The sequence below is a fragment of the Dasypus novemcinctus genome, chromosome 28, assembly GCF_030445035.2.
Source record: "Dasypus novemcinctus isolate mDasNov1 chromosome 28, mDasNov1.1.hap2, whole genome shotgun sequence".
Classification (NCBI taxonomy): domain Eukaryota; kingdom Metazoa; phylum Chordata; class Mammalia; order Cingulata; family Dasypodidae; genus Dasypus; species Dasypus novemcinctus.
The window spans coordinates 14,656,556-14,678,791 of NC_080700.1; the positions used below are offsets into that span (position 1 = coordinate 14,656,556).

At 34.8% G+C, this 22,236-nt stretch overlaps 1 protein-coding gene and 1 long non-coding RNA gene across 2 annotated transcripts in view; both read left to right on the forward strand.

Annotated features, from left to right (window-relative positions):
- The window catches only part of LOC139437772 (nephrocystin-3-like), a 33,832-nt gene extending 16,058 nt beyond the window's left edge, over positions 1–17,774 (forward strand). Inside the window, 20 exon segments of the mRNA XM_071212453.1 lie at positions 1,232–1,405; positions 2,274–2,380; positions 3,343–3,457; positions 3,677–3,820; positions 4,293–4,390; positions 5,400–5,506; positions 5,944–6,019; positions 8,025–8,157; positions 11,466–11,524; positions 11,526–11,588; positions 11,590–11,611; positions 12,075–12,107; positions 12,531–12,625; positions 13,070–13,192; positions 14,404–14,593; positions 14,780–14,828; positions 14,831–15,020; positions 15,829–15,904; positions 16,669–16,796; positions 17,624–17,774. Of these exon segments, the coding sequence (XP_071068554.1) occupies positions 1,232–1,405; positions 2,274–2,380; positions 3,343–3,457; positions 3,677–3,820; positions 4,293–4,390; positions 5,400–5,506; positions 5,944–6,019; positions 8,025–8,157; positions 11,466–11,524; positions 11,526–11,588; positions 11,590–11,611; positions 12,075–12,107; positions 12,531–12,625; positions 13,070–13,192; positions 14,404–14,593; positions 14,780–14,828; positions 14,831–15,020; positions 15,829–15,904; positions 16,669–16,796; positions 17,624–17,774 (2,133 nt within the window).
- An 899-nt stretch (positions 17,775–18,673) lies between these two features.
- On the forward strand, positions 18,674–20,003 carry LOC139437779 (uncharacterized). Its single transcript, XR_011647683.1, has 3 exons — positions 18,674–18,759; positions 19,301–19,416; positions 19,933–20,003. It is a non-coding gene; the product is annotated as an uncharacterized lncRNA (long non-coding RNA).
- Positions 20,004–22,236: the final 2,233 nt, after the last annotated feature.

A 22,236-nucleotide genomic window follows, 5' to 3' on the forward strand; every position in this document is an offset into this window, starting at 1 on the left:
TCTCATCTTTCTCACAGAGGTCTCTGGTGCTTGAATGCTTGTTATATGTAAAACATATTTCAAAAGTGCCAGTTCAAAGGTAAGTATTTAAGGAAAACTTTAGGTTTTTGCAATAGAGTCTCCTTAGCTTTCCTGTACACTTCGAATTTTTATGTATCAGAAAAGTCCTTCTCAAATGTTTCCACCACATGATCCCTGACAGCAGAGGAGGAGGACAGCTCACCTCTAGGGTCTGAGAACAGAGGACCACAGAGGTATCTCCAGGTCAAACTTTCTTTGAAGCTTCAAGTATTATCTTGAGGTTTTATAAGAGTTATATATTCTGCTCAGTAGTATGCCTGTTTATATTTAATATAAAAATCAGCTTTAAAGTATACATTAGCAAAAATGCTAATAATGATTATAAAACAAAATAGCCCCATCTTCAAGTAAAATGCATATTAAAGGAAAATATACCATGGTTAGCCCCTTGACCCCCTTCCCAGGGTACTGGGGACCTATTGAGAAGTAGGGGATTAGATTATCTTTTCTGATTAATTTGCATTACCAGTATGGAGATTTGTTAGCTGAGAAGAGTGAGCTCCAAACCTAATGATACGAGTTCTGCCAACACCATTTGTGGAGTATTCTTTAGTCTAAAGGCTATTACCGATTTTGATCTTTTCGATAATATTGTGAATTTTAGGATCATGATAAGTAAAATGCATTGGGTAGAATGAATGGCCACAAGTAAAAATGAACTTATTAACCATCTTCTAATGCTTGAAGGACAGACAACATATTTTCAGTCATCTAATATGAAGACTAGACATAACGGCAGAGGTATTTGATACCAAGAAACCCCATCTTAGTAATTAAATTCTTATAAAATGTAACACAATCTATTTCTTAGGCATTAATACAAATTTTTAAATTTTTTCATCCACCAGATATAACCAAAGATATTGTGAAACATTTTTCAGGAAACAAATTCCATAAGATTCAAATACCCCCCTAGCTTTATTTTTAATAAAAGGAAAAGGTTTTCTTTTTTATTGTTTTTAGTATTTCCTTTTTTTCTCAATTGATGTTTGTTTTTGTAACTATAGACATATTTTTGTAGTTGTACAAAGGCCTCCTGGCTCGGATTTGCCTTCGTAAGTAGGTAAAGCTCACTGCAGACCTGTGTGCTGTCCCACACTGCAAGGTTTTTATACTCATTCATGTTCATGTGCTTGTTCTTGGTGTTTAGGACATACTGGGCTTTGAGAACACAGACCTGGAGAGTAAGGATTTGGGCAGTGAAGATTCCATTCCAGAAGAAGATGATTTTGGTGATGTTCTGTGGGACATACATGATGAACAAGAGCAAATGGAAACTTTTCAACAGGCTTCTAATTCAACCCATGAGTTGGGATTTGAGAAAGTAAGCATGCTTGTTCCAACAAAGATCAGTCCCCATTTAATGGCTGTGTTGTGATTGTGTTCCCACCTAAACAGAGTCAAGGTGAAGACTGCCCTTATGTTTTGATTATCCATGTTGAGATGCAATTAAGTTTATTGTATAGTGAAAGAGTCAAATAAACTTATAAACATCAAACATTTTCATCTATAGATTACGATTTATAACCCACATGCTCATTATGCCACTATCTGTAACCACCCAGACCAAGATTAGGATTTTAGGAAGCCTGGTAGAAATAGTAAGGCAATTCTTAAAAGAATCAAATTATCAAAACATTCAGAAAACAAAGCACAGAAGTTTATCCAATAGGCAGATTAGTCCCTTTTTATTGGTCTAATCAACATCCTTAAATATCTGAACAAATTAGTAGAATTTGAAGTGCAAAAGAATCTATGTCCAAGTTCAAAAAATACTTAATAGTGTAAAAAATCAGTGTAAGAACTAACATGTTAAAGAATGTTATAGTAGCTAACATCAATATCTGTGCTTTAATAATTTAGACTGCCTGGGTTTGTGTCCTGTCTCCACCATTTCGTACCTGTGGATTTTGATCAAGTTACTCAACCACACTAAGCTTGGATTCTCTTGTCTGTAAAGCGAGAACAAACATAATACCTCAGAGGGCTACTGAAGATTTGATAAAACAATACATGCAAAGTTTTTAGCAGAACACTTACATAGTAAGTGATAGATTAGTCATTTTATTTATTTTATGAGAGCGGTATTATTACTATTATTAACTAAATGATGGAGGATGATTATAAGTCAACTCTATTTAGTATTCTGGGGCATGTGCATCATCACAATTTAAATTCCCTTTTGTTCCTAGTATTACCAAGGACTTAATGTTCTAGTGGCAGCACCAGCACCGATTCCACCTCTTCTTGTATCTGGAGGACCAGGTTCTAGAAAGTCTTTTTTTTTTTAATCCAAGTGGTATGATGCAGTGCAAACTGTTGTTGTTTTATGTTGTTGTTGTCTAAATTGCTGAATTCATTCAACAGAACACCTTATTGCATGTCTGCCTTCCTGTGTGACCTGTATAAAACATTAAAGAGAAAAGGAGTAAAGTAATAGGCTCATGCCCGAAGTATATATATAATTTGGATATAAGAGAAAGATATAGGTTAACAAAGAAATAGGAATGGTGGGCATTTGTACTTACATACATAATTTATATAGAAAGCACTAAGGGAATGCTGTATAAGGAAGTAGGGCTGTGTGGTGTGGAATTAGGTGACTTATGGAGGTGATGTGCTTTTATTTTCAAACATTGACTTCATCTTAAAGGTTTCATTGAGATTTTAAATATTTGAAAGCATAAGACAAATATGCGCTATTTAGAATGAAATAAATCTTAAAGAACACCAAAAGGCAGGATAACTGTTACCATGAATGCAATCTAATTCTTTTAATCATGGACTTCAAATAATATGAGAATAAATTTTTTTCTTTCATTTTAGTTTATTACAATACTTAAAAATAAAAGAAATAGTAAGTATATTCTTTCACTCATAAATATCATTTACATTGAAGTGTTAGCATATGTTGTTTCCTTTTTATTGCCCTTTTAAGTCATATTTGGGAAATAATATTTTTATACTTAATAATTAAAGATACATTCGTTTTACTAATACCTTAACCTCCAGTACAGATTACTGTACTTAAATTAGTTCATGCCAATTTGTAATTAGAATGGATCTATAATTACTTTTGAAAGTTTATTTAAAGGATCAACAAATGGAGTAAAAATGTAAATCTCTGTATTTATGAAGGTGGCTGACCATGTGGTGCCTGAGGGTGGCATTTGATGTTTAGTGAATTGTGAGTTCTTTTTTGTTGTTGACAGTAAAGGGGCTTCATCAGTCTTCAAAAAAAGTCTTATCTTTTTCTTCCAGGTTTCAGTTACAACAGAAGAATTCCCCTAACACACTAATTCTTTCTCATTTTGTGGGGAGGCCCATGTCAACTGGCTCAGAGTCTTCCTTAATTATTAAGCGACTCACTTTAAAGGTATAGTATGCCAGCTTTTAGAACATTTAGCATTTTAATTCAGATTCTGAGATTGTTGAGGTGGGTAAGTCCCTGATGATAAACCAATTTTCATTGGTATCCATTTGTTTTGATTTTGTAGAAGCTTTCAAATCAACACTTTATACACCTGGGTCATCCTGGCGACTCAATTTGGGTTTAAAAGTAGGGCTGGAATATTTCCCACTAGCTGTAATAAAGTGTCTCTCTCTTCATTGGCATGTGTTCTTATCTTGTAGTTGATGCAGTAAGCTTCTTGAGGAGTTTCCATGTTGGCTAGAAAAGCTCTCTGCCCACCATCAGGGCAGCAGCATCATCATCATTGATTCTATAGATCAAGTTCAGGTACTGTTTTCACTTTGTAAACTACTAATATACTCAGGCAAAAATATTAGTAATGGCTGTAGCAGACTTTCACATGATGTATTTGTGAGAAGAGGTTGATGTTGTTTATTTTACTTTTGCTTAACTCCTAGGGAGGAAGCATGTGGATAAACGTATATCTTATGTCAGTAGACACTAGTATCTTTTTGGGAAAGTCCAACTGCATTAACACAATTAGCAAAGAATGGTCACTTTGGCATATTTTTAGAAGCCTTAATGTTTTCTTAAGTGTTCAGAATTCAGAGCAGTAATAACAGTGTTTTACTATTTGTTCTTTTAATGTTCTAAGAGAAATAATCCCAAAATAAGATATCCTTAATTAATAACAGAGTAAGAGAAACTTAATGAGAATTCCATTTTACTTGGGGAGCTTTTATTGGGTTGTCTAGTAGATTTTAAATTAATAGATTGATTTTGTTTTTATATTTTTAAGCAAGTTGAAAAACACGTGAAATGGCTGATAGATCCACTGCCAGTGAATGTAAGAGTAATTGTTTCTGTGAATGTAGAAACTTGCCATCCAGCATGGAGGTAGGATGCTAACTTTTAGATTACATAAAGTGTTTCAAGTGCAAATAAGGAAACTGTTTTTGATATGTGTTTGTTGTTTTCATATTTTTCATGTAAGTATCAGTGAGGATGGGAGAAATGGATGAATTAAAGTAAAGATAGAATCTGTAGGATCTGGAGAAGTTTAGATGTGACAGGTGAGAGAGAAGGAAAAGATATACAAGTTTCTGACCTGAGAATTCAAGTAAATTGTGGTTCCATCTGCTGACATAGGAATCACAAAGAAGGCTCAGGTTTGTGGGGGAAAGATCCTGAGTTTAGTTTTTAGACATGATTAGTTTGAGCTGCCTATTGTAGCTCCAAGTAGCAATGTCTAGTGGGCAGTTTAATTTATGGATGAGGAGAACAGGGAGTGCCAGGCAGGGGTGATATCCTGGAGAACTGTTTTTCTGTTTAGACATTTTTCTCCTAATTGCCTCCTCCCCATGAAATGTTAATACCACACATATTCTGTATATCAGTGTATGTGTGTATGATATGTATGTATGTCTGTGCTTGTGCATAAAAAGAATAAGCTTTTTTCACACACACCACCTCCCTCAACCAATTTGCACCATCCTTGTGAGAATGCATGCTGTAGGAAAATTAAATTCAGACTGGATTATATGTACCTATGGAACATGCTGTGTCTTTTCTTCTTCTTAAAGGAACCAATACCTACGTTTTACTTTTCCTGATTGTATAGAACATAGAATTAGAATGGTTTACCACCTACTTTTATAATAGTAATACATATGGTCCTTATTTTATAATTTTTGTTGTGATTAATAGTTGAAAGTAATGATACTCATGTTAGGATGAATGAAATAAATTAGTATTACTATTAATATGATTAACAGAAATTAGCTTTGCTTACTTTATAAGGGTATTATTAAAATGTAAGTTCTTAATGAATTCTAACCTTTGTGAGTAGATTATAGCTTTTGTATTATGAGAAGAGAATTTCATTTTTTTTTCCTTCAAATAAAAGATTGTGGCCTACACTTCATCTTTATCCTTTAAATCCAAAAGATGCAAAGTCTGTTATAATTGCAGAATGTGACTCTGTAGACATTAAACTGAGTAAAGAGCAGGTAAGTGTTTTTCATTTTGATGCTCTCTTTCATTCTATCAGCTTTCCTGCCTTTCTTACATGAGACTCAAAATTAAAAATAAGAACTCTCTACTATTATAAGGTTATTTGGCATTGAGTAATTACCTTGTAAAATGCATTCCATCTTAAAAACTAATGACATTTATAGAATAGGCATTAAAAAGATTTTGGTCTTAAGATTTACTTTGATGTATAATAGGAAGTATCTTCAAAGCAAAACGCACTTGCACAGTGATGGCTTGTGTAACTTTGTGGCAGGAGGGCTGCCCACAGCCCGGCTTCCCCCGTGGCGATGCCACTGATGGGACGGCAGGGACGGTGTTGTGCTCGCCGGGGTATTTGTTGATGGCTCAGTTGTAAAGATTGCTCCATTCCAGGATGGTTTTGTATTTTTGTTTTGTTTTTTGGGAAACTGATGCAGGAGTTCTGCTACACTGTCGTTCTACTACAACCTGCTGTGCTCTTTATGTCACCCTTTTCAGCAAAATGGTTACACGGTAAGTGCTGGCTAATTTAAATGCTCTTCTGCGTGTTTTGCGTTTGCTGCAGACCCTTCCTCACCGTGTGGAACTGAGAACGGATCACTCCAGCAGTCTCTTGGGCCACTCAGATTCTGTTTATTCTAACAGTGATACAAACAACCTGTGAGAATGTGACTACATTAATGACTGAAGATTGAGTAGGTCATGAATTGTCATGACTTGCTGGATATGTTTGCTCAGTTTTCATCATACTAACTCTCCCTACTGGGGATGGCAAAAGAAGGCCGTCTTCACCTTTGGGACCCACCCGTGAGTGCTCTGTATCACTTGCTCGAGGCCCCCGGCGCTGAGAAAGGGAGCATGTAGCCAAGGCACAAAAACGTTATTTTGTCATGTGTCCTTGAATGTAGGTAGATATGTATGTCGGTTGGAATTTTTTTTCAATTTTATTGAGATGTGTTAATAAAGCATAGTAATAGAATTCATCCAAAGTGTACAACCAATGGTATTTTGTATAAGCGTGTAGTTGTGTGTTCATTGCTTCATCATTATTAGGGCATTTTCATTATTTCAATGATAATAATAAACAAAAACAGGCAAACAAACAAGAAAATGCCTCACCTCTCATCTCTCTATGCTTCCCCCACTCTACATAGCTGCTGCTTCTGGCTATTCTCTCCAAAGTGTATAATCAATGACTTTTAGTATAATCACAATGTTGTACATTCATCATCTCAAAAATTTTAGAACAATTTCATTACTCCAAAAAGGAAGATTCCACAACCCTTAACATTCCTTCCTCTGACCTACATGACCACTAATCTCACTTCATTTTTATAAACTGATTCATATTTACATTTTATATAAATGAAATCACACAATATGTAGTACTCCATGTCTGGTCTCCTTCACCTAGTATAGTGTTGTGGTTTTTTTTTTTTTTGGCTGATATTAACATTTCATACTATTAACTTACATTTGTTCAATTTCAAAGAAAAACAGTTGGAATTTGTAATTGTCTCCATTCTCAAAATCCTGATAAACTTTTCATTTTAAAATAGAAATTCTTTTATACATATCCATTAGTATTTTGCCTTTCAGTAAGGCATTAGAATGTTCCACTCCTTTTTTCTTCCATACATCTTTATCCTTAGTCTATTCTAAACCAGAGTTTTAAAAAATTTAATATTTAGGTATCAATCACAATAGATAATAATCCTACCACAACTCGTATTTCTAGACACTGAATTGAGTACTCCTAGCATTTAATTCCATACTCTCATCGTAAGCACCAAATTTTAAATGAAAAAACAGTTTTGTAAAACTTTCAGTTACCCATATTTCTACCATCCTTTTCTACTGTCATCAGTTTTGTAGCACTGTATCTGGCAGCTGTCAACTTGAGTAGCTGGCATAAGTACAGTTTTAGAATGTGAGACTTCTTCCATACATTTCATAATGCTTATTGAAATGATCTATTTTAAAAGGGACCATGGACCACTTTTGTTTTTTGTGTTCTTTACACATCTTAATGTTTAACAAAGAGACTACTAGTAAGTATTGTGTCACTATTTTAAAACAAACCTTTTCTTTAATGATTGTTTTTAGCCTGTTGTTTTCCAAATTCTGGCTGTAAACAAATGTAGTTTGCATGGGTAACTAACTAATAAAACTTAACATAAAATTATTTTCCTGTTTTCTGTATATATACAGGTGGCATGCTTCTGGGTGATAGAGCCATGTCTTACTCATTTTTATAGTCATAATGAATAGCAGCATATATTCAATAATGCATAGTAAGTCCCAGCATATGATAATTGAATTGAATTAAATGGTACACCAAAATTAACTCAATGACTCTAGCAGCCCCATAAAACTGCATTTTCCTGCATCATGTTTTATTGAATTCCTGTTATCAATTGCAGTACAAAAAATAGAAACAGTATTGTTTTATTTACCCCCAAACTTTCACAAATGTTGGTAGGCCATAAGAAATGAAATCTATTCTCAATTCCAACAGTGCTAGGCAGAGAGGAAATTTAGATAATGTACTTCATCAGTGTTTCCAGTGTCAAGATACTGTTTCATTATATAGACTTGTTCTGCAATCTATACAGGAGTCCATGGCCAATGATACAGAACTAATGAAACAGGTAAAGTATAATTTAGAAATTATGCAAAGACGATTACTTTATACATGAATTAAGGTAAAACTTTTTTTAAAATTTGTGATTAAATATGTGAAATAAACATATACAGGTACATTTGCAACCATAGTGAGCTTGTTAGCCAGAAATGATGTCTTGGGAGAATTTGCCTTGTCATGATTACCACTAAGATTTATCATCTCTTTATATTCATTGGCTATTCTTGTTTCCTCTTTTGTGAATTGTGAGTTCAAGTCCTTTCCCCATTTTGTAAACATATTGTTTGTCTTACTCTCATGTGTAGGAGTTGTTTTTTTTTAGTGGTAATACTGATATATATTTTAAATTAGAAAGATAACCTGTATTGATTACTTATTACAAAAATAAGGAAAAAAATACCAAAAAACAAACCCATAAATTCATTTGAAGTAAAATGAAAAAGACAGTTGAGCATTGGTCTCATGTTTTCAAACTTTCTTATACTTCTGTATAGGTTTCAATTTATTTAATATCCCCATGATCAGGATTAACAAAAGTTTCTGGGTGAGAATTTAATAAATCTGACTAGATTTGTTTTATATTGAAGAAGAGAAAAGGTAAGGTAGGCATTCTTGCTTCTAGTGAGATTAATGCCAATCCTAATTGCACTGCAAGTAATAAAGTTTTTTGATCACAGTTTAGAATTGTCTTTTTGTAAAAAACAAACAAACAAAAAAACCTTCCTATAAAGTCATTATATATTTCAGCATATCTGAAGAAGCCAGCTCAGGAACGTGTAACTGCAGAGCATTAAAGATGGGGTGATAGCAGAGGTGCCTGCGCTGTGTGGCGCTGGGGCTAAGGCTGGGGTTGGTCTTTCAGGTAGAAGTTTCCAGGCATTGGAATTGTCCTGAATGATGTTTCAGTGATGGATGCAGGCCATGGTATATCTTGTCATAACTTACAAATTTGTGTGGAAGAGAGTGTGAACGATAATGTGGGCTACCGTCCACATTTGGTGGCGCACTCCGACGTGTGTATCCGTTGTGGCAGGTGTGCCACGCTGATGAAGGATGTTGGTGTAGGGAGTGGGGGAGGGCTGGGGTGGGACTGATGGGCATCCCCTACATTTTTTATGTACCATTAACGTAATCTAGATATCTTTAAAAAAAAAAAAGTATAAAACAAAACAAACACCAGCAGAACCTTTCAGGCTCATTTCAAGAACCAGGTAATTCCCAAGCCATGGTGGAATTCACTTGGATTGTATAACCAAGATTTTAAATTACATTTTAGAATTCTTTATTTGTGTAAGGTGATTGAAATGACCAAGAAATAATAAAATCAAGGCAAAAGAATTGAAAGATTAGGTCATAAATACCAATTTTTTTCTTGTGACAAGTTCTCATAGGTGTTTTGTTACAAACTATTTTCATTTTTAAGAATATGAAATGCATAGAAATTCTTAAATGTACTGCATACAAATCCTTCGTTATAGAGTTGGCAAATAAAAGTGTACTGTTTGTTTCTTGTCTTTTAACTTTATTGTATCATTCATAATACAAAGTTTTATTTTGATGAGGTCAAAATTATTAACTCTTTTCCTTAACAGTTAATGCCTATTATGTCTTGTTTACAAAAAACTTAGCTCTCATAAAGTTACTTAGATATCATTTATGTAAGTGTATCTGCATGATAAATGTAAAGCCCCCGTCAAGCAGCACACTCACATGTTACCATGGGCCTGTTTCTAGACTCTCCTGCTCCAGTTTTCTCTGCCCCTTGCCAATACCACACTGTCATGGTTATTAGAACTCTAAAGTAAGTCCTGCTATTTGCTTGGGCAGGTCCCCTTTCATTATTATTTTTCACAATTGTCTTGGCTAATTTGCCATATATGAATTTAGAAATGGCTCAGCAAGTGTCATGAATTTTAATTGGAATTGCATTGAGTTTAAAGATTAAATTGGGGAAAATTATGTGAGTTTTCTCCTCCATGGAAACCTAAATAACCCTCCCTTTATTCAGTCAATTTTTAGTGTCTTTCAATAGTGTTTTGTCGTCTTCTCCGTAATGGTCCTGCACATCTTTTTAAAAATTTGTTTCCAAGTATCAGTATCATATAGTTAAAATTAACATTTTTAAATTGTTTGTTGCTTGTGTGTTTAATTCTTCTTTTTGAGTATTTTATCTCCAGCAACCTTGCTTTTAGAGTTTGAACTTGAATCCATTTTTATGTTAATTTCTCAGCTTGTAGGTTCCTGGGTTTTTTGTTTTTTGTTTTTTGTTTTTAAGATTTTATTTATGTATTTCTCTCCCCCCCTCCAATAGCCACTCTCTGTGTTGGCTTGTATTCTCGTCAGGCAGCACAGGGGATCAGTGTCTCTTTCTACTGTGTCATCTTGCTGCGTCAGCACTCCTTGTGTGCGGCACCACTCCTGAGTGGGCTGTGGTTTTGTGCTGGGCGGCTCTCCTTGCACAGGGACCACTCCTTGCATGGGGGGCACCTGTACACGGGGGCACCCCTGCGTGGGCCGGCACTCCTTGCATGAAGCAGCACTGCACATGGACCAGTTCCACATGGGTCAAGGAGGCCCTGGATATCGAACCCTTGGACCTCCTGTGTGGTAGGTGGGTGCTCTATCTGTTGAGCCACATCCGCTTCCCTCCTGGGGTTTTAACTTCTTGTCCCACCCTCACATCTATAAGCGTTCTTGTCATTGTCCTGTGCCTATGGGCACATGTTTTGCTCATGCACTTCCTAACTGGAGGTAGGGCCTTTCGGAGGTGCTGGTGTTGGCAAGCATTCCGTGTCCAGCTCCTCGCCTGGGCGTGCGAATCCCAGTTACTGGCCCTGCTGCCTGTCTTGTCACCTCAGCCATGCCTACGCCACCTTATCACCCTCAGCCTCAGTTTTGGCACTCGGTGATTTCCCTTTCTTAATCTGCAAGTTCAGCTGAGCATTTAGAAATGTTTTGTTACATTGTCAGGTACTGTTAGGTGTTTGTTGTAGGAAGGTCATTTTCTTCCACCATCTTCCCAGAATTGGAACCCTGCATCAGTTTTAATAGTACATTTCATGCAGTTTTACTTTTCACTACACTTTTTTTCTGTGTGTGCTATATTTGGTGTGCTAAATCTTATATATGCACTCTTAGTTGATTAAGCCTTTTGGATGGTGTGTTTTATTGTCAGAAATCTTTTTTGGTTTAATACATCATTTTAATGATAAGTTTGAATAAAAAGTTAACAAAAGAATTATTGTAGAACTTTAAATGACTGCTGGTTACTTGCGGAGGTGCTGTATGATCATGTGGATTTGTTTTTCTCCCTAGATTCTCTGCCTTGTCAATATTAGTCACAATGGTGTGAGTGAATCAGAACTGATGGAACTATCCCGAGACGTCCTGCACTGCCCTCACTTCCCTTCTTCACAGTTTATACAAGATGTGTTTGTTGACTCAAGTTTCAACATTTGCAAGTAAATATCATTTTAATAACTTTGTAATAAGGTTTTTTTCTTTTTTCTTTTGCTTAGAAACATCAACATATCATCGCATGGTTTTACAATGTTGTTATTTTAAATGTTTCAAATATAAGACAAAATTGAAATTTGGTATTACAAAAGATTTTGTAATGATTTTAGGTTAGCTATAAAATTTGCTTATGTACTACCTTAAAGGGGTAGCTATTACTTTAAAAGTAGAATTTTTTTAGAAGAGAAAGAATACTGTTTTCAATTTTATGTTCCATTTAATTACACTATAGTAATGAGCTTGTCCTCTGTAGGTCAGTCTGCCTCCATTCACAGCCCAATTCTTCATAGCTTAATAGCTCCACAACCTTGGCAACTTTCAAGCTTATCCCAGGGACTGTAAAGAGACAGCCCTTGGTCCTTCTGAGATGGTAGACATGATGTCTGGCACAGAGCAGTAAATGCTTAGTATATATTGGCTAATACTATTTTATCATTTGCAGTTCTGTGGTTGATTTATAGATGTGTACAAATACAAATGAAGTCTTTTATTTGAGTATGCTTTATGGTATTTGTGGGTGTGACTGTTATTTCACTGATTTAACCTTCTCCTTTATTGTGTATTTTTAAAATATGTTTTACTCTTTTTAGTACTTTTTCACTCCAAATTTATGGGATCTTTAATATATTATCTAAAATTTTGAATTCAATTTCATTTTGAATTCTTAAAATATTAGTACAGATATCTTTATTCTAATTTATGTTTTTCACATGAATATATCCTGAATTTAAAAATATTCAAATGCCATTTCAATTACACAGCTATAAAATTGAAAAAATTATCAATTCTTTTTTAGACATTCACTGTTATATGTATAGCAACTTAGAGAAAATAAGATGTATTATTTTTCCTTTTTTTCTCCAGGCTTGGGAAACAGTAAGATTGGAGTATATAGACAGTCCAAGCATTATTTCTTCATATAGGCAAAAGCTCACTAAGTATTTCACCATGCAGCTAAGGTATTCTAAATGTCCATGTTGTTCTTATGTAGCTTCTACAACACACTCTACCTTTGGGTCCTTAATATTTTTCCAAAGGTTTAAACTTAGGTGAAATCAAGTCAGGATTATTTTTATTATTTTTATTTAATTCTAGTTAAATAGTTTAAAATATTTGTGCCATTGTGTATCCAAGGGTGTATATTTAGATCCATTGAAGTTTTTTTTTTTTTTTGGTAGTTCAATTTTAGGAAATGTCTTTAGAGTTTGGTTGGTTGGTGGTACTGAATTTTATTGAATTTATTTTCATAGTTTGGTAAAGTTTATGACTTTGAGCTAACTTTCTCAATATAGAGTATTCTTAAAGAGTCAGGGGCATATGATAAATATGTTTTCCTGAAGACTGTTTGAAGCAATCTCATTGTGGGAAGATATCATTGAGTACTGTCCCTTCTCTTGTAATAGTCAGGACAGAGTGACTTGGAGAAGTGCAGACGAACTCTCTTGGCTTTTTCAGCAGCAGGGAAGTAAGCAGAAATTGCAGCATTGCCTCCTCAATCTCTTTGTATCTCAAAACCTTTATAAAAGGTAAGAAACTTGTTGTAGAACATCTTTGTCCAGGGAAACAATAAAATGGATTTAAAATAGTTGTTCAGTTTAGCAAAGAGAACAATGGCATTTTCCATTTAAAAACTGGTCCAGTTTATAGTGGTACCTGAAGTATCGTGTGGGAGAAAGTTTAGGACAATTTGCAAATATGCCATGAAGTCTTCTTTTCCAAGAGTAAAAGTAAAATGATAGTGTAATTGTTGCAACATAAAATCAGAGCTGGAATGTCTTCTGGGGCAGGTTTATAGCTTACTGAATTTAAGCACCCAGAATTGTTCATATTGTCTGCCTCTCAGGACCTCAGACAACTCAAAGTGTGGCCTTTAAATCAGACTCTGGGCTCCAAACAGGATCTTACTTGTGTTGAAATTAAAGAAGGGGTTACCTTGTGAGTCATAAATTTATTTTGTTTGTCTCCTCCAGGTTGTTTGAATTTATCAGTGGCAGAACCACCTCTTTATGAGCCGTACTTCTGATCTCCTGAGCCTCATGAGGATTTTCCTGCCTCACTTAGAAATTTAGTCACTTCTCATAACATAGTTTGTTTTGCTCTTCAGTGAACAGTCAAATTTCTTCACTGAACTCCTTACATTATTTCTGATTTCCATCCCACTTTTCTGTGTTTGCTCGGAAATCAAATTCATTCTTAGGTCTACCAGCTCTGCCATCCTACTCAATATCATTTACAAATGAATAAGCTTACTTTCATCAATCTGTTTCTGGATGAAAATACAACACAGACACTGTGATAATTTGCTGTATTTCAATAGTTTCTTCTGTTCTAATTTCCATCATTTGAGATGATTTTGGGGTAAGTTCAGCAGTCAACTATATATATCATGAGATGTCTAAAAAGGAAGGATGCAGATAAATTTCTATTATTGAGTAATCATAATGTTGTTAGTGATAACAGCCAAGCTATGGAGGATTTACTATGTGCCATTGTCTAACACCTGAAGCACATAGTGTTGGTATCTCCATTTCTGCAGATAAGGACAATGAAGTGAAAAAGGTGGGACAACCTGCTCAAGGTCACACAGATTCAAGTCGAGATCATTCCAAGTTTATAGCCTTACCTTATTATACTATACTTACCTACTAATCAGTGTAACTAACACAATATGAATTGTGGCATTTTCACTATTTTAAATTTTGTTTTTTTATGAAATTACTGTTATTTGTTAAAACAGAAGACACTTTGCTGAGTTGCTGAGTTATTGGCAGTTTGTTGACATAGACAAAAGTGCGATGGCAGCGGAATATTTTGATTCATTGAAGCAGTATGAGAAAGACTGTGAAGGCGAGGAGACCATGATTTGCTTAGCTGATCTTTCCAAAACTCTGGGGCGATTTCTCAAAGATCTAGGCCTTCTTAGTCAGGTAACTTCATCGGGGAGCCAGTGATGGTGTGGGATTTCATGAGGTCTGACACGTTTACTCTTCTTTCCTTGTAAGGGGTTAGTACAGCTTTTCATTTATTGTGCTAAGATTCTTAAGGGTTCATCAGATGACAGATCTTATAGTATTTCATTTTTTAATTGCCCTTTAACCTTTTTATTTTCCCAGGCTGTGGTGCCGTTGCAGAGGTCTTTAGAAATTCGAGAAACAGCTTTAGATCAGATCACCCAAGAGTTGCTCAGTCCCTCCACCAGCTAGCAAGTGTGCATGTGCAGTGGAAGAAGTTTGGCAATGCAGAACAGTTACATAAACAGGCATTGGAAATCTCAGAAAATGCTTATGGGGTGGACCGTCCACATATTGCTCGGGAACTTGAAGCACTTGCAACTTTGTACCAGAAGCAGAATAAGTTAGATTTAGATCAGTCACACTCTGGTTTTATGAGGGAGAGTTTCAGTTTTTAATGTACTTTTGTGATAGGCTTTGTTTGGTGGCTGTGTACTTTTCCTTGTTCTCTATTCTTTTGAATGCACCATGTTCAAATAATATTCATCTTTATTCATGGGGTTAACAAAATTAAAACTACAAGATTCATCTGTATTTGAAGATGCGTGGAGGGTGTAGTATAGACTTTGGAATCATAGAGGCCTGAGTTCGAGTTCTGTCTCATTGCTGATTAGCTTTGTAATATTGAGAATATTAATTAGCATAATATGGAGGTCAGCAAACTATAGCCTGTGTGCCAAATTCAGCCAGCCGCTGATTGGAATCTCTTCCTCTATCAGAAATCATTTCTTTTGTTCCATCATAAGTGATATACTAGAATTTTTTCTTCTAACTTATAGAAGTACTGTTTAACACAGATTTTGTAAGAATTTTGGATTTATATTTGACCAAAAATTACCTTGTATGGAAGGTGACATAAAACTCAAATTTTGGATTTTCATTTAGTTAGCTTGCCCTACTGAGTTAAACCCAGTTAAAAACAAATGCCAGCTGCTTGGAGAACTACGTTCATTCCTATTCCATAAGATTTTGTTTCCTGAAGGTTTTTGTTAGAGTTTTATGTTTCCATATGAATATCACTTCTAGAAATAGTAATATATTTAATAGTCAAAAGCAATTTTTACACTAGGAGAGGAATATTTTCATTTCACTGAAGTATGATATTTAGAACATGTTTCTTTTGACTTATTTTACCTTTTTTTTTTTTAAAGATACGAACAAGCTGAACATTTTAGGAAAAAATCCTTTAAAATTCATCAGAGAGCCATGAGAAGAAAAGGCAACTTGGTAATGAAAGATTTTTTGTGTTGAGTTTGAACTAAAGAGGTAAAGAGCATTTTGGCATAACATAATATAGGCGCATAACTCTCACATTTAGGAGCTTTATTTTAAAATGACTTCTGAAAAAGGATAAAAATTTTCTTATTTGCTTATATGTATTTAAAGGATAGTATTATTGAGAACAAATTAGTAAAATTTTGAAGTTCATTTCAACGTTAAACTTTGGGAGATGGATTTTAAAGCTGGTTTGATTCTTTTTTTATAGAGTTGGAAAAGGGAATAAAAGAAATTCAGTTAACATTTTATCTTAGATGCAAATGTAGAGAAATTCTTTCTCTTGAAAGCAAGAAATATTATTCTTTAACTTGCTGGTAAAATCCAAACATCGCATGTTTCTTTGTTATGACTTAAAGTGCTAGGTGCAATTTTAAATACTTGTTTAAATGTTTAAGCATTGGGGCTGGTAAATATCTGCAAGTTAATTCTGTTTTCTAATCTTTTGAAACGCTTTGAGGTATATGTTCACTTTGCTAAAATATCTCATAATCCTTTCACACAAAAAGCTTTTATTTTTAGAATATGATGCCATGTGGAAATGTGTAGTCTTAGTAACCATTAGATTCATTGTGACACTTAAAATAATGTGATTTACTTTTAAAAAGAAAAAAGAAAAATCTTTTTATTTTTCCTTTTTTTACACTCAATATATTGTTCCAGAATCACGGATTATGCTTACTTGGTGATTGCTTTTCTTTCTGTGTTTGCTCCAGTATGAATTTGCCCTTTTACGTAGAAGGGTTCCACAGTTAGAAGAGCTCACTTTAGGTAAAGACACGGCTGATAATGCCCGGACGCTCAATGAGCTGGGCGTTCTCTACTATCTCCAAAATAACCTGGAGTGAGTACCACGGTGTCGGGTAATGAAAACATGTATCCGTTTGTCTCTTAGAAGCAAGGCTATTTTCCATTTCTCTCAAATTTATCATAGAAAAAAATTGCTAAACGCTAGAAAAAACTGATAAAAACCATGCCAAATTTCATGTATTTTCTCTGCTTTCACAGTGTTTCCTTAATACTTAGAATTCTGTAGCTTCTGTAGTTTGTTTTATGTGTTTATGAAAAGTGAAACTTGAGATTACTGGAGATAAAGACAAGAGTAAGGATGATTGCTGGTTTTATTCCTTCAGGTTCTTTGGATATAAAATACCAAAAATGGCATTTATGTGTACACTTTCTGAAAAAGTATTTTTGGACTTCTTTGAATGTCAGAAAAAAAGAACAGATTTGACATTTTGGATGTTAGAAAAAAATGTAAATATTTATCCCAACTTCACAGAGGTTCTTTTTTTAAAAAACTATTTAGTATTAACATCAAAGGGAGAGGGAGTAAGTAAAAGTCTTTTGTTTGAGTTAGGTCTAATATTAAAGTTTTAAGAAGTTTGTTTAGGAAAATATTTATGGGGTTTGTCTTTAGGAGAAGTGGATAATACATATTTTAGAATCTATATTTTAGGCCCTCAAATTTTGAGGGAAAGCATTTTTAGTTTTCGGAAAAGGGCAGGAAGGGATGGGGTGGGAAAGAGGGAGAGAGAGAATCTTGAGCTTAATCCTTTAACTATCTTGGATTTAAGAATAAAAAATGTTGTATCATTTCTCTACATAACGACGAGTGATTCTGACCTCTAGAGTATAAATTAATTAAACCATTTTGGGTTTTGTTCATAGAACAGCTGAACAGTTTCTAAAGTGTTCCTTAGAAATGAGGGAGAGAGTGCTAGGACCAGACCACCCTGACTGTGCCCAGTCTTTGAATAATCTGTTGGCACTGAAGTGGACACTGCTATCATTGTTACCAATTCTGCCCAACTTTCAATAACAGGAAATAGTTAAAAGAGTCTGGAAGGGGTTTAAAGCGAAAGAGATAAGTGGAAATGAGTTTTTATGATGCTATCTCTGAACTATGTACAGTAGCAAATGACTGACATTTCTCCACCACCAGGAACAGGGAGAAGTAAATTGGTGATCCTAAAGGGCTTTCTGAATCATCAGAGAGTGTTTTCTTATTCATATAACTTTACCTTTATATTTTTTACCATATAATCTCTTCATATATTTTATTCTATTCTATAACTTTAGCAGTTGAACTGAGAAGAATGCTTTTACTGAGATTTTTTTTTCCCTCAAATAATTTAAAAGATTTATTTATTTCTACACACACACACACACACCATCTGCTGTGTCAATTCACTGTGTGTTCTTCTGTGTCTGCTTGTTAGAGAGGGCACCAGGAACCGAACCTGGAACCTTCCAGAGTGGGAGAGAGTTGTTCAATCTCTGGCGCCACCTCAGTTCCCTGGTCTGCTGTGTCTCTTATTTTCTCTCCTGTGTCATTTTGTTGCATCATCTTGCTGCACCAGCTTTCCGCGTGGGCTAACACTCCTGTGCAGGCCAGCCCTCCTGTGAGGGTCAGCATGCCACATGGGCCGGCTCTATGCAAGGTCCAGCTCTCCACTCAAGCCAGCTCACTGCACAGGCCAGCTTGCCTTTCACCAGGAGGCCCTGGGAATCGAACCCTGGGCCTCCTATATGGTAGACAGGAGCCCAATCACTTGAGCCACATCAGTTTCCCTCAAATAATTTAATACCATATTTTATCTTAATGGGAACAGCTTTCTGATCAGATAGTTTTTATTGCCTTAACATTTTTTCCCTCAGATTTCACTGTCATTTTTTAGGGGAAACTTGACAAGGCTATACCTTTGTATGAATTGGCTGTTGAAATTCGACAGAAATCCTTTGGCCCAAAGCATCCTAGTGTGGCAACTGCCTTGGTGAATTTAGCTGTTCTTTATAGCCAAATGGTAAGTTCCCCCATTTTAATTCTTTACAAATGAATGATGTTTTGTTATAAACTAGAGAGAAACATGAGTTAGGTATGGCACATTACCAATGATTAAAGAAAATTTAGATTATTTATCCTCTAATGCTTCCTTTAATACTTGAGACTACTGAAGATGGTTCCTTCCTCTTCATGTAAAACACCAACTGAGTGTTTAGTTTAGTATATGAGCTTAATATTTAAATACTGGGGACTCCTAAGTCCTATATAAGAATGTCTTTAGGCTTGTGGCATTTTCCTCTGATAAGTAAAGAACAGATGTGTACTCACTGGGCAGTCAAGAGAGGTTTGTGCTTATGTTTACCAATTAAAGTCAAATGGTTACCAAGTCAGGTCTAAGGCTCAGATTTTTGGCTACTATACTGCATCTCATATTATGATTGTTTATAAATTAATCTATGGATATTAACTTAAGTGCTTACCACAATAGGCCAGCTTAATCTCAAGCAATTTCAGAAACCCACTGTGTTCAAGTAAGCATTACTGCTTTTTTTTTTAATAAGAAAAAACACATTGAAGCTTTGCCATTGTATGAAAGGGCATTCAAGATTTATGAAGACAGCCTGGGTCGGATGCATCCTCGAGTTGGAGAAACATTAAAAAATTTAGCTGTGCTTAGGTAAGAATTTTTTCACTTTCCTTCTACAGCCCAACTCTCTTTTAGAGCAGCTTTGACTCCTCTTAGGACAACACAGAATATTTATTGCTGCATATCCAGAGGTGAAATAAAGGCTGCACGATGCTCTGTAGAGGAGTATATAATGGCAAATGGTGAAGGATGGTTTACATTTGTAACTAATTGGTTGTGGGAGCAAAATGGTCAATTTGACGTCCTCAGAGCTTATTTACCATGAATCGTGTTTGATTTTTGCTTCCTCATTTGTGTTTACATGAGGACAGAGGGAATACCTTACCTCCCCTTGCAAATTCCCTACATCCATTACTACACTGTCTTAATACTATCTATATAAAATACTGCAGTGTTCCACAGCAGTATAGATGGAAAGGAGAAGAGTTTGGATATTTTGTCTGCTGAAAAAAATGGTAACTTGTTTTTCTGTATCCTACAAGGTCCTTTAGAATTGTTAAGAGGTTATGTTAATTTTCATTTTAAGAATTTTTTAAAAAATCAAAGCTATGAAGGAGGAGATTTTGAAAAGGCTGCTGCACTATATAAAAGGGCAATGGAAATAAAAGAAGCAGAAGCATCACTTTTGGGTGAAAAAGCTCCTTTACGACACTCATCAAGTGGAGACGCATTTAGCTTAAAAACAACTCACTCTCCTAATGTTTTCCTTCAAGGACAAAGGTAACAGCAGCAATCCCAATTCAGTGCAAATGCACCTTAGGGTAAAAATTAAGAAACATTTAGAACACTAGAATTTAAAAACTGTAAGAAAAATGTTAGGTTTTTAAGAAGAGTTAACTTTTACTAACTTTATGTGATTTGACATTTGTATGAAATTGTATTGGACTACACTGATGTTTGAATCATGATTGTGCCTGTTCTATTTAAAATTTTCCTAGTGTATGGAATGCAAGCATATAGACACAATTCTAATGACATGAAGAAAGGATTAGTCTTCTCCATGAGCTGTCAGAAGAGTTAGAGTCAAGTTCAAGAATTCCATGATTTTTTCCATCTCTCAAAAGCTTTACACCTTGTTTTCTTGGTCATGCTTTTTAGCAGTAGTCTTTCACCTCTCTACCTTAAAGAAAAATTTTGAGGATTGAATGGACAATATTTATTTAAGATTTGGATTGTCTTAAAAACTAGTCACAGGAATCACTGATTGGTGCATTAAAAATAAAAAATTCTATGTTTTGTATTCTACACCTTTTCCTTGAGCAGACTGGGCCAGACCCTCTGCTTTTCCTTTGCTTTACATATTCTGTGTTATTACCGTGTAGTACATATCTGCATAAGGTCTACAGTCACATTGGTGCAGTAAAGGTCAAGTTCTTTGGCATTTATTGACCTTTCCCCAAAATTGGATGTGATATTCGTTATCTTCTTTCTTAAATAGTCTCAAGTCTGTGTCTTCATTTACTTCAAATGCAAATTACTTGGCCAATTTTATACTGAAAATTAAGTATTTTTTACAGATTTTATAAATGTTACATTTTAGATATTGTTTTGTACCAATTGCTGTATTTATATACAATAATTTTTATAATCAATAATTTTAATACATGTAACTTTCTGTGTTAATTATAAAGGTGAAAGATATAGCAGCCACACTTTACTGTTTTAAAACAAAAGTGCAATGTTAAGTCCACTTTTCCCTTCCAGTTTATAAAAGAGGGCTAAAGTTTGCATTATTACTTAAAAGTATATTGAACATTACAGAATACTTTTATGTGTCCAATACTTGCTGAGTAGCATCTTCAAGTTGAGGCGCTTGGGTGACTCTACAGGGTTTTGATTTTTCTTTTTAAAATTTTTATTTCAGTACCATATATACAACCTGAAATTTCTCCATTTAACCACATTCAAATATATAATCAACTGCTGTTAATTATATTCACAATATTGTGCTACCATTACCAAAAACATTTCTTGCATCCCAGATAAAACTCTGTTTATTTTAAGCCTTAACTCCTTATTCCCTATTCTTCCCTGTCCTCTGGCAATCTATATTCAGAAAGTCAAGTATAGATTTGCTGTATGACCTGGCAATCCCACTTCTAGGTATGTACCCAAAAGAAAGCAGGGATTCGAAAAGATGTTTGCACACCAATGTTTATAGCAGCATTTTTCACAATTGACAAAAGATGGAACCAACCTAAGTGTCCATCAGCAGACGAATGGATAGAGACAAGGTAGTATATACACACAATGCAGTATAATTAAGCTGTGAAAAGGAACAGAATTTTGATATATGTGAAATGGATTAACCTTGAAGACATCATGTTGAGTGAAATAAACCAGACATAGGACAAATATTTTATGATCTTACAGGTGTGAAATAATTACACTAAGCAAATACATGGTATCAGAAACCTGAATACCAGGGGCTGATGTGTAGGGTTAGGGGGTGGGGAATTAAAGCTTAATTGACAGTTTCTGTTTGGGGTGATAGAAAAGTTTTAGTAATTGATGGTGGTGACAGTAGCATAGCATAAATATAATATTATATATTCTGAATGTGGTTAAAAGGGGAAATTTTGGGTGGTGTCTGTTACCAGTATAAAAATTACATATTAATGTTAAAAAAAAACATAGGCTTGTACTGCTCAGAGAACCTAGTGTAGACTGTGGGCTCTGGTTAATGTCACAATTACAATAGTGTCTCATCTGTAATACAATAGTGCCACACTAATGCAAAATGGGGGCAGGTATAAGGAAATTACTTCCATGATTTTTCTGTAAGCTTACAACTTCTGTAATTAAAAAAAAAATCTCTAAAACTAGAAAAAGTATTTCACAGGTGATGAC